Source organism: Cherax quadricarinatus, chromosome 42 (assembly GCF_038502225.1).
Source record: "Cherax quadricarinatus isolate ZL_2023a chromosome 42, ASM3850222v1, whole genome shotgun sequence".
NCBI classification, from domain to species: Eukaryota; Metazoa; Arthropoda; class Malacostraca; order Decapoda; family Parastacidae; genus Cherax; species Cherax quadricarinatus.
Window position 1 is genome coordinate 2,791,204 of NC_091333.1, and position 13,558 is coordinate 2,804,761.

The 13,558-nt window shown below is 38.9% G+C and overlaps 1 protein-coding gene across 1 annotated transcript; it reads left to right on the plus strand.

The window, feature by feature from the left end:
• Nucleotides 1-953: 953 nt before the first annotated feature.
• Nucleotides 954-11,207, plus strand: LOC128695593 (INO80 complex subunit C). The gene is made up of 4 exons (XM_053786304.2): nucleotides 954-1,098; nucleotides 4,278-4,377; nucleotides 7,888-7,955; nucleotides 11,022-11,207. Exons 1-4 carry the CDS (start codon nucleotides 1,027-1,029, stop codon nucleotides 11,151-11,153), a joined length of 372 nt encoding a protein of 123 aa, XP_053642279.1. The 5' UTR covers nucleotides 954-1,026; the 3' UTR covers nucleotides 11,154-11,207.
• The last annotated feature ends 2,351 nt before the right edge of the window (nucleotides 11,208-13,558 follow it).

Genomic DNA, 13,558 nt, shown 5'->3' on the forward strand with positions numbered 1-13,558 from the left:
ACTCAGTCCTCGATGATGCACTCAGTCCTCGATGACGCACTCAGTCCTCGATGATGCACTCAGTCCTCGATGACGCACTCAGTCCTCGATGACGCACTCAGTCCTCGATGACGCACTCAGTCCTCGATGATGCACTCAGTCCTCGATGACGCACTCAGTCCTCGATGATGCACTCAGTCCTCGATGAGCACTCAGTCCTCGATGAGCACTCAGTCCTCGATGATGCACTCAGTCCTCGATGAGCACTCAGTCCTCGATGAGCACTCAGTCCTCGATGAAGCACTGACTTTCTTGGGTTATCCTGGGTGGCTAACTCTCCGGGGTTAAAAAAAAACTTATCTTACGGTCAAGCTGAGGTATGAACCCAGTAACACATTCCACTGGACTTAAACTGTGCTTAAAGAAGCTAACTGTTCCAGTTTGTACTTACTCATTATTATCCGTACCTTTTCCTTCCTGTATACCTTCAATTCTTTCCCGTTATTTGAAAAACTTCAACTTGTATATCATCATCATCAATTATCATTATTATTATCTTTATAGAATAACAGTAAACTTGTTGTGATCATAGATCTTGGAAAATGGGAGACAATCACGTTCGATCCAAGGTAAAGACTGGCACACTTCCTTAGAAGTGGAAGATGAAGAGGAAGAGGAGGAGGAGGAGGAACCTAACAATAGAAGTCTGTAGAACAACTGGTCTGGTCTAGGACGCCATTAATCAACTCTGCTTTTCGCTCTGCAGATTTCTAAGGTCTGCAAGAAGCCTGTTGCTAACTCAGTTTAGCGTCACTTTTTGGGGGGTTATCCTAGGTAATTTACACTATATATGATAATTGTACTTATGTGTACCTATGCCTAAATAAACTTACTGATCTAATTGGGAATCTTATTCCCGTCTCTATTCTCGAAGGAAACTCCCGTTTCCTTTCCAATTTTGGTCATCTTGAGGCACTATTGGTTCCCCAGACTCCGGGAGGTGGGACTCAGAGGCTGTGGCGCCCACAACCCTTAACAACAACAACAATGGTAACTGAGGAGGTAATAGAAGAAAAGGAGGAAAAAAAAGCTCCTGTATTTAAAAACCCAGAATTTCAGGTATGGACTGAAGTACTGTATGATGATGATTTACTGTAACTGTATTTGTGTATACATGAATAAACTTATTATACTTTTACCTTTAAGATTAAGATGTTTATTTTGACAAGTTACACCCAAGGAAGGTTCCTTGATGCTCTTGATCTAGGGAATTGGATCTGTTCTCCAGTTCCCTGAATTAAACCCATTCCCCAGGCGCTGTATAATCCTACAGGTTTAGCGCTTCCCTTTGATTATAATAATAATAATTGATAAGTTACATGGTTGTACAGAGGAATATAATAGTTGGGTGTACATGCCAATGGCCTCTTTGTATGCACAGCATTTCTGGCAAACTTAAAGATTAAGTTAAGATTAGGAAGGCAATAATACATAGTTCATATAGTCATTAGATGAGTTACAGTGAGTACAGGAGAATTTTATATTCTATCAGGTAATACTACATGGTTTTAATGTCTAGTAGAGGCTTATTACACTGTTGAATTAGTTAATAAAGATTAAAGTATTACAATATAACAATTTAAAACAATTTACAATGTGATGTATCACAGTTTAGTACTATTTAAAACAATGAAATTTGGTATTACAATGGAGCAATTTATATTATGATGTACTATTTAAAACAATGAAATATAGACATCCTAATGTTTGATAAGTTCAAAGTTTTTCTGCTTCGAGAGCCCAGCCTTGAGCCAGGCTCATCATAATAACATAATGATTAAGTAAGTTTATTTAGGTATACGCAAATAATTACATAGATTATCATACATGGGAGCATATGTGTAGAGAACCTGGGATAACCCAAAAAGTCAGACAGAGTGACTTATTTCCATTGATGATGTATGTATGATTATTAATGTAGCTGTGTATACCTGAATAAACTTACTTACCTGGAGAGGGTTTCAGGGGTCAATGCCCCTGTGGCCCGGTCTGCGACCAGGCCTCATGGTGGATCAGGGTCTGATCAACCAGGCTGTTACTGTTGGCTGCACACAACCCAACATACGAACCACAGCCTGACTGGTCAGGTACTGACTTTAGGTGTATGTCCAGTGCCTGCTTGAAGACAGACTGATGGGTGAACATGGACAGTAGATGTTTTATGGAAACACATCCTAATGTTTTCCAACCATACCAGAGATTCAATCCCAGACCTCAGTGTGTGAGCTGAGTGCGCTAGCAATCGAGCTACGTGACACCTTGTATAATCATTACTGTATTAGCATATAAGCATTGCCTAGGTTATTTTATCATAGTTTCTGGTGCCAGTAGAAAATTTTCTTAGTGATAAAGGCACTGTAGGTTATGGGTATCCTGTGGCCTGGTAGGCAACGCTCTCCCCTCACATGCTGGGTGTCCATGGTTCGATCGCCGGCAAGGGTAGAAACATTGGGCGTATTTCCTTAAACTTGCTGTCTTGTTCACCTAGCAAGTAATTAGGTATTACCTGAGTGTTAGTCAACTGTTTTGGGTCACATCCTGGGGGAACAAGATTTAAGGACCTTAATAGAAATGACAAGACAGTCCTCAATGATGCGGTGACTTTCTAGGGTTATGCTGGGTGGCTAGTCCTCCAGGGTTAAAAATCTAAACAAAATCTTATCTTCGTCTGCCAGGACTTTATCAATCAGTTTAGACAAGATATGAATGGCATTATATAGCAGAAGAGGTGAAATGTAGAATAGACCCCAATAGAAATGTTACTTTGTTTTATGTTTTTTTGGGGATTGCCTTGATAATTTACATATATGTTACCATGTATGATAATTGTAATCACCTAAATTAGTGCAACTGTACATAAATATTCTTGCTTACTAGAGGTCAAGATTGCAGAGTTGAGTAAGGACTGGTATTTGATGAAACTGAAACTTGATAAGATAAAGTAAGATAGGCTATGATTTTGTTCAGAATTTTAACCCAGAGGGTTAGCCTCTCACAATAACTGTCTGTGCACCATCCGAGATAGTCTTTCTTATTTCCATTGGAGCCCTTAATCTCCCCCAAGGTATGACCCACAACAGTCAACTGACACCCAGGTGCATACTTACTGCTAGTTGAAGAGGGACAGACGGTTTAAGGAAACATTCCCAATGTTTTATCCTCATTGTGAGCTGAGAACATTGTCAACTGAGCCAGTGACCAGTGTTATTTTCAGCGGTAATAAGGTCCCTAAATTTTTTGAGATTGGATCTCCATATTATATTGTGTAACCATGTAAAGTAATTGTAATATATGAAATGGCTGTAATATCTGTAAAGATGTAACTATGCCCAGTGGGATATGAGAAACCCATTGTGACCTGTAATCCTGTTTGTCTTATGCTTCTGCTCACAGAATGAGCATGAGGTTGCGCAGTAATATAGATGCTCAGGCAACAAATAAAACTAAGTGATTGCATTATCAGCTTTATGTATGATCAGTTTTGTAAAAACTTTAGAGATGGTGAGTGAGAGAATTTTGTTGAACTCTGTTGATGATGATCAAAGCTGACCCCAAAGTCTGTTTCTCATTTAACTAGTTTTGCTTAAGGAAAGTTCATCAGATGACTGTTGGTATTATATGGTATTATGATGCATTACTTGTGCCAGGGTCAGGACAAAAGCCACTTAGTTAAGGTGCAAACTTGGATACATGCCCTTCAGTTATATTGGGTTAGGATAATGGTTTTGGTCCAGGGTGGGCTTTTATCCTACACTTGCTTGTCATCCCTCTGGTAGGAATAACAAGGTACTGTGTATTCACAAATAACCCATACTTAGGAGAGGAAACTTCATCCTGGACCATTATCATGATGATTCAGGATGGACTGAAACATCATCTAAAGTTTCCTCTAGGTATAAGTTATTTGTGAATTGCTGTGGCCACGGTATTGTGACTGGCATTCTTTTTTACAGTGCATATTCTTCTATAGGAGTGTGAGCAAGGTAACATTTATGAAGGGATTCAGGGAAACAAGCTCACTAGACTTGAGTCCTGGAGGTGGGAAGTACAGTGCCTGCACTCTGAAGGAGGGGTTTTAATGTTGCAGTTTTGTAATTGGTGTAAGTGTGCCTCTGGCTAGACAGTGATGGAGTGAATGATGATGAAAGTTTTTCTTTTTTGGACCACCCTGCCTTGGTGGGAAATGGCCAGTGTGTTAATAAAAAAAAATAATGAAAATTCTTCACTTTTTAATCTAGCACACTGCCTTCCGTAGCAGCAAAAAAAGGGGATGGAGAAATCTCAAGCAGATCATTTCCCTAGAAAGGACATACACCTGGCCACATGATTGTGTTCATTGTAAGTTGGTTTTACTCATTTACATTTCCTTTGTAGAGACTGAACTAGCTTTGCTTTTTTTTTTAATTAATTTATGCTCTTCTATATGCAGTACAGTGAAATTACTGAACTTTCTACATTCTTAGTCACTAACTTCAGGCATTTACTGAAGGGGCCACCTACAAATGATTTGACCTGTTATGCTATTGCTGGACCTTTGTAAGCTACATGTATAAATAAACACCATAGGTGTTTACCTATACGTGTAAACACCATAGGTGTTTACTCATAGGATTTAAGAAAGAATTCTAGTTTTTATCATCTGTTCAGTTTTTCATCATATGCTCTGATGTTTTATGTATGATTATTTATATATGTGTAATGACCCATTTGTAATAACCTGTTTCTAGCTACAGGAGCAGAATGAAGCTTGTGGTGTCCCAGCTTCATTAACCCTTTTAGGGTCCGTCCCGTAGATCTACGGCTTTACGTTCAGGGTCCAAACCGTAGATCTACGCCATGAGCTCAGCTCACTCTGATAAACTGTGAGTGGTACATTTGGGCCTAGATATGAGAGAATACATCTATGTGGTATGTGTGCACCACATAAAACAGATCCTGCAGCGCACTGTGTATAATGAGAGAAAAAAAAATGAAATCATGATTTTTCGATTAAAACAGCAACTTTGCAGTGTATTTTCGTATGTTTTTTATAGTTGTATTTGCGATTTCTTGGTCTCATTTGATAGAATGGAAGACATATTACAGAAATAGAGATGATTTTCATTGGTTTTAGCTATGGAAATGGCTTGAAACTGAGCTCAAAGTAGCGGAAATGTTAAATTTTTGCCGATATTCAAGAGTAAACAAACGACCTCACACGTCTAATACACATCAGCTGGTGGGTCTAATATACATTCACAAATATGGTGATGATATTTATACAATTATTACAGTATTGCATAACAGTAAATCTTCTATTTTTTGGTGTGAATAAAAATTCATTATGTGAATAAAAAATCAAAATGGAATTTATTTGTAAAGCCTCAAAACATAACTAATTAACAGAGGAAATGTTAGTTTAGTGCAAGGAATGCCTACATTGTTCATTCTGGACCCTATTTTGAAACTGGAATATTTTGAACTTTGTGTTAAATTGGCCAAATTAACAATTTCCGATCACTTTATTTTGTAGTTGAAACAGTTGACTTGGCGATTTCTTGTGCTCAGTCGATAGAATAGAAGTAATACTAGTGAAATAGCTAAGAATTTGGTTGTTTGGAATAATGTAATTGGCCTAAAATGGGAGTCAAAGTCGGCAAAATCGCCGATTCGTAAATATCGCTGACACATCAAAATTCGCGAGAGCATAATTTCGTCAATTTTCCACCAAATTTCGTACTTTTTGTTTTATTACCTTCACAAAAAGATTCTCTACGATTTCATAAGAAAAAATAACAAATTTTTTTTTTTTAAATTCTTGGACACTGGTGCGTGACTCCAGATTTGGGCCTTGGACCCTGAAAGGGTTAATATACTCATCATATAATTTGCGGTGGTTGTAGCACTTACTACTGTGCCCCAATGTTAATTAATTACAATCTTAGAGGAAGAAATAGAGAGAATAAAGTAGAATTACCTGGTATTTAATTTTTATTTTTTTTTTTAATGTAGTTGTGAAGTAATTTTGGCTTAGACTTGGCCTTTGCTGCTACTGTCATTTTCAAATTATCACTCAGCATATCTCCTCACCCAAACTTGTTTGTTTCTGGTTAATCTTCTCACTTCTTCGTACTTATCTGTCTTTTGATTTCTGTAGTTTTTCCATGCTGTCATTTTTTTCCTCTGCATCTCTAGTTAAACCAAGAGCTCTCTTTATCTTTGATGTTTCCACATCTTCTGGGTAGGAAGTTCTTCTCTACCTCCTGGCAATTTTCAGCTGGGTACTCCATCATGGGATAGAGAACCTTATGATTCTCTGCCCCACTGCACTGCACTCAATAATTTCTCACTCCCTCCACCCGTCATTTATCCCTCTAACTTTAGTTCCATTGGTGCTTGATGATTATTATTATTATTATAATCATAACTAAGCACTAAACTCAAAAGGGTCATACAGCTCTGTGGTGCTTGATAATTGGGACTGTATGATCACTAGTTCCCAGGGGGCTCTCATATTCTATTTCATCTATGTCAGATGCACTTCTGGTAAATGCTAGATTCAGTCTTGTTCAGTTGTCCTCTCTCCTCTCTCTCATTACATCCTTACCATGCTGACTCAAAAAAGTTTAATCACCTCCTTCAACTTAGCCCACCACATGTCAGGTCCTCTGAATGGGTTCCAGTTCTCCCAAGCTGTTTCTTTATGTTTGAGTAATAAAGTAATTAAATTAAATGCTAAACCCAAAAGGGTCTTTTTGTGGTTGAAATCACCCATGATAAGTAGCTTTGCTTTAGCCCAATGTCAGCCATTGCTTAATGTTTGTGAACACTTTTTAAATGAATAAATTGTTTGTGCACACATGCATACACAAAAAAATTAGGAATAGGTATGACAGGGTTCAGGTAGCCAGGAGAGTGCAAATCCTGTAGCAGCTAGCAAAGGTGGGGCCAGAGGCTGAGACTCGACTCTTATGGCCACAAATAGGCAGGTACACCACATACGTACATTTTTTTTTTTTTTTCAACAAGTCGGCCGTCTCCCACCGAGGCAGGGTGACCCAAAAAAGAAAGAAAATCCCCAAAAAGAAAATACTTTCATCATCATTCAACACTTTCACCACACTCGCACATTATCACTGTTTTTCAGAGGTGCTCAGAATACAACAGTCTAGAAGCATACACATATAAAGATACACAACATATCCCTCCAAACTGCCAATATCCCAAACCCCTCCTTTAAAGTGCAGGCATTGTACTTCCCATTTCCAGGACTCAAGTCCGACTATATGAAAATAACCGGTTTCCCTGAATCCCTTCACTAAATATTACCCTGCTCACACTCCAACAGATCGTCAGGTCCCAAGTACCATTCGTCTCCATTCACTCCTATCTAACATGCTCACGTACGCTTGCATACAAACCATATTTATTTTGATAAGTACATTTTAATACTATGCACTTTTAAAGATTTTTTTTTAACAGGCTTTAGCTTACTAGAACTCCGAAAATTTTAAATTCTGTAGGATTTTTGTGTTAATTTTTTTTTATAAAGCTTTGCATGTATATAAAACTGTAGTTAAGAGTAGAGTCAGGTTATTGTAATAAAAAGTGTAGAATAAACATCTTTGATATGATAAGAGACATTCAAATGAACTAGTTTTATGTATAATTTTTAACCTCGGTATATTTTTTTTTTTTTAAATGCTAGAATAGGTTTTGCATTTTAATTTTGTTTTGACCTGTAAGTAGGAATGAGAGGGAAGAGAGATTGAAAGTTAACTGGAATGATTTAAAAAATATTACTAAAATATGTAAAATTATTTTTCCTTTTAGTTCATGGCTTGTATGTAATCCAAATATACCTTTCAGATAGCAGTATAGATGCTCCTCCTGCCTTCACGCCTGCTAAAAAATATTCTGACGTTTCAGGGCTACCAGTAAGTACTGTATCTGATTAGTTATCCTTGCTTACCCACCTGATCATTTCAGATTCAAAAGTAATACTGGAGCTCAATTTTGTTCAGTTTTATTATTTGAATTGTACTCACTTCTGTTTTATAATTCTGTGACAATCTCAGAAACATATGTTATACAGTTAACTTCAGTTCACATTTAATAATTGGCAGTGATTTTAATCTTAGAGCCCCCATGTCTCGAGCTTCTTAAATGGCACATGTTGCTGTTTATTGCCATAAAATATTGGCTTTACATTCACCTTTGTAACCCAGAAATGTGACTCCTAGTTATATCCCTCAGCTATATAATTATTACAAAAGAAGCACTAAACCAACAAATTATTATTATAATCAAAGAAAATACTAAACCGACAAGGGTCATGCACCCCTGCAGGGCAGAAAATAGAGCTGGGGCTATAAACAGCTAGGTGGAGATGGGATCAGAGGTGAGGGCAGAAAAGTGCTGGAAGGTATGTTAAGGGCTATGTGTCAAAGTTCGTACAGTAAAGCAGTTGCTGACAAAAAGTCAAAAAGTGATTGTAAGTCAAAGGCAGGGCTGTCTGCAAGGAGGGAAGATAAGGTAAAAGCAGTAGGGCAGCGGCAGCGTTGGAGGTATATTTTGCGAACTCGTTGGTAAAGCGGGCAATCCACAAGAAGGCAAAGAACTGAAATAAGGACCTGACAAACCTCATAGAGAGGAATGGGGTGCCATTCCATGAGATACCCATGAGTAAGGCAGGTATGGCTGATGCAGAAATGGGAGAGCACAGTCACCTGAGTATGGCAGCGGTGGTAAGAAGATGGCCACAAACCTAAAAGCGGTTTAATTGAGTGCAGTTTGTTATGGTACATGTCTGACCACCATTGTTGCCAATGGCCACGAAGACAGGCAGAGATGATTGTAAAATAATCCCTGAATGGAATACCTCTATAGGAAACCGGAAGATCATGTACCGCTGACCACGCAGTAGCATCCACCTGTTCATTGCAGGGCAGGGAAGAATACAGGGGTATTGGGTAGCAAGAGGGAGAGGTATTATTAGTAGGGTTATGCAGTGCAGCCCTCAGCTTATAGCAGAGCTATATATGGTCAAAAGAATTATAACATTATAGATAGTATGCTGTATAATGTGTAGCAGTATATGTACTACAAATCATACATAAAGTACAGTTTTATGTATTTTATATTTTACTCAATTTCATTATTAAGAGAACAATGGTTGAGAGAAAAGGGGATAAGGGGTAGGTTATTGTTGGGCATTCACACATGTACAGATCCTAAATACTGTATAAAGTTCCAGATTAAGTTTACAGAAGAGGATACTGTAAATACATTCACCTACTCCATACTCTTTCCTTCCAATCTGATGTCCAATTTTTCATTGATTTTCCTTCATTACCTTACTGTTTTTTTTTTTTTTATACAATACCAAACTCATCTATCAACCTTTGCAACTTCTATTCTAAATCTCACAAAAGCCTATTAATATTATAATCAAAACCAAGTGCTGAACCCATAAGGGTTGTAGAGCTGCAGGGTAGTGTGTACTAAAGGTGTAATATGCCTGTTCCGAGACCAGCGAGGGTAAATAGTATAACAGAGGTAGAGGTAGGTGGGGTAGTGAGGAGTGGTAAAGGAAATATGTATAATCAAAATTTGTGTAATAAAGCTGTTGCTGACAAAAAGTCAAAGGGCAGTCGGTGTCAAGGGTGGGGTTGTTATCGAGGAGGGTCACAAAAGCCTGTATCATTGGCATTATTGTTGTTATAATCATAACTAAGCATTTAACCGGCAAGGGTATACATATCATTGGCAAAATCAGCAGGAGGCAATTTTGGCAACTCCCACTTTGTATCAAGTTAATTACCTTATCATTCAATCCCACACTTTTCTTCATCACTTCAGCATTTACTGCTTTTACATCCCCAGTTGTAAATATGTTAAACCACCATAGTGACATCACACATACCTATCTAAGTCCTATTTTCACTGGAAAATTATCCCTTTCTCTCCTAGATATCCTGAGTCTCACTCTCATACAACAGCATTTAATAACATGCTATCTATTCCATAAATTTGAAAGACCTGCCATGTTGTTTACCTATCACATACCTATCTAAGTCCTATTTTCACTGGAAAATTATCCCTTTCTCTCCTAGATATCCTAACCTGAGTCTCACTCTCATACAACAGCATTTAATAACATGCTATCTATTCCATAAATTTGAAAGACCTGCCATGTTGTTTACCTATCATCATCTCTCTTCTATATGTGATAAATAGTTTCTTACCCTTAGATAAGTACATATTCACTTATATGCTTCAATGTAAATACTTATTTTACAAGTCCTCGTTACTTTTTGTTTGACTTGTCAATGGACCAAGTCTAACTGAAATGCCATTACTTTCTTTTCTCCTAAGTGCAGGTTTTTTGTGTTTTGTAATAGGCTGTTACCTATACGTATTCCTTCCCTTTTAGTTGTGAAATAATAATAATATAATCATGAGGGAGCACTAAATCCTTAGAGATTATACAGCGCCTGTGGGGGGACGGGGTGGAAGGTATTCAGGCTTAATTCAGGGAACTGGAGCACAGATCCAATTCCCTAGATCAAGAACCCCTCACCAGCATCAAGGAACCTCCCTTGAAGGGAGTTGTGAAAGAAATGACTGATAAATGTATGGGCAGATTAGAAAACTGGTAATTAAACAATGAGTTATAGACTGTACAGTACAGGCAGCTCCAGACTTGGAACTCCCCACTTATGCATGCCCCATTCCCTTTTATTTTTTTTGCCAAAAAAAAAAAAAAAAATTGTGATTTTAGTTTGTATTTAGTTTCCAGAACATAACTTAACATAACTTAAAATGAGCTGACTGATGGCAGCTTTTGTGGACAAGTTATATCATAAGTGTCGGGGAGGGAGGTGTCACCTGTGCATATGTATATAAATGACTATTGTGATTTATATGGGAAGTAAAAAATGTTACTCTAAATGGTAATGTTCAGAACTTTAATTTTTTTATATTTTTCCTTTCTCCTACAGGCTAAATATACTGATCCTTTAACCAAACTTAGATTTGCTGATGCATCAGAATTCTACAGAGTTCGAGATCTCCCAATGGACATTGTCAATGGTCTCTTAGAACTCAGGAAGGCAAATAGTATTGTTGGATAAATCTACTACTAGTTTTATTTTCATATTTAAAATTTAATAAAATATTTAGCAGTTTTTTCCTGCATTTGTAAAAATGTTTGCTTTATAAATACTGACATTATTTTCCATTGCAAATTTTACATGATCATCTAGGTTAATAATTTGCTGGAGTACGAATATTATAATTAATTGCAGAAACATACCTGTACATAGTACAATTAGTATGTTTATGGAGAAGTGTTAAACCCATGGGGGTTATACAGTACTTGGGTTATGAAGAATAGGAGGCATTTGGGTCTAATTCAAAGTGGAGTGTAGCTCCAAATTCCCTGAATCAAGAGCCCTTCAGTGGCATTAAGGCACTTTCATTAATAGGACAATTACAGAATAGATGGGAAACAAGGGATGAGACTAATTTATATGCTAAGTGCAGTCATTATGCATCCTCCATTATTATTACAATGAAAATTAAGCACTAAACCCACAAGGGTCATACAGCACTGCAGGACAGGATGTGGTAAAGGTTATTATTATTATTATTATCAAATTATTATTATTATTATAATCAAAAAGAAGCGCTAAGCCACAAGGACTATACAGCGCTGCAGGGCAGGAAGGAAGCGAGGGCATCAGGTGGCAAAAGGGAGATGGATGAGCAACAGGTTACGGATAACAGCGGGGCAGCGGATGGTGAAAGGGTAAAGGGCAGCAAGAGACTGAACCAGAAAGGGCTGAGGGGAGTGCGAAAAGTATCATCAGAGTTTGTGGAGTAAATCAGTCGTTGTCAAGAAGTCAATGAGAGAGTCAGGATTAAAGGAGGGTCCATCAGCAAGAAGGGAAGGTAAAGAGAGAGTAGGAGAACGAAGACGACGTTGGAGGTAAATTCTGCGTGCTCGTTGATAGAGAGGGCAGTCTAACAGAATGTGGCTAATCGATACTGGAACTTGACACTGCTCACAGAGAGGAACAGGGTGCCTCTCCATGAGATACCCATGAGTAAGACGAGTGTGGCCAATGCGAAGGCGGGAGAGAGTGGTCTCCCAACCTCGGCACTGATGACAAGAAGATGGCCAGTAACCTATGCTCGGTTTAATAGAATGAAGCTTGTTACCGAGCAGAGTTGACCAACGTTGTTGCCAACGGGTGCGAAGGTGGGTAGCTATTGCAGCAAAATAGTCCAGAAATGGAACACCTCGATAGGAAATTGGTAGGTCATATACTGCTGACCGCGCAGCAGTGTCTGCCTGTTCATTGCCCTGTACGTCGACATGACCAGGGACCCAACAAAAAACAATATCTTTATGTTTGGTAGAGATACGGCGTAGCCAAAGTTGGATACGGAGAACTAGGGGATGAGATGTATCAAATTTTCGTATAGCCTGTAGAGCACTAAGGGAGTCTGAGACTACTACAAATGATGACACAGGCATAGATGCGATACGAATAAGTGCTGCAAGAATGGCATACAGTTCAGCAGTAAAAATGCTAGCTAAAGATAGTAAATGCCCTCGTACGACGCTGTCCGGAAACACTGCTGCGAATCCGACGCCGTCTGAAGACTTAGAGCCATCTGTGTACACAGCGGTGGCATGAGAATGAGAGTGGAAGTGATCAAGAAAAAGAGAGCGGGAAGCCACCGTAGGCAGTTGAGCTTTCGAGCAAGGGAGTGAGAAAGAACAGACCCGAACAGCTGGAACTTCCCAGGGGGGTAGGGAAAAGTGAGATGCTACATGAACATATAAAGGTGGTAACTGAAGGGAAGACAAGAGTGAAAGTAGGCGAAGAGAAAAGGGACGGAGCAAACAGGGGCGGCGAACGAATAAAGAATGTCTACTAATATCGGTGACCATTCTATAAATGGAAGGATTGTGTAGATCGTGAGAGCGTACATAGTAATGAAGGCAATGGGCATCACGGCGATCAGACAAGGATGGAACATTTGCTTCTGTATAGAGGCTCTCAACAGGGGAAGAGCGAAAAGCACCAAGGCACAAACGTAAGCCTTGGTGATGGATAGAGTTAAGGCTAGAGAGAGTAGCAGGAGAGGCCGCGGAATAAATCTGGTCACCATAATCGAGTTTCGATAAAACGAGGGCTGAATGTAGGCGAAGCAGAGTTCGACGATCAGCTCCCCAGGAAAGATGAGCAAGGGTTTTAAGAAGGTTTAGCCGGCTGTGACAAGTTGCCTTCAGAGAGGTAATGTGAGGTTTCCAGGTTAACCGACGGTCAAAGAGAAGGCCTAGAAACCTGACTGTATCACGTTCGGGGATACGGGAGCCATAGAGATACAAAGGATGATCGGAGATAACAGAGCGTCTAGTGAAAGTAATTTGGTGAGTTTTGGTACTTGAAAATTTAAACCCATGTGTGGTGGCCCAAGTGGAAACACGGTCGACCGCATGCTGGAGAGAAACTGCAATAAGGTG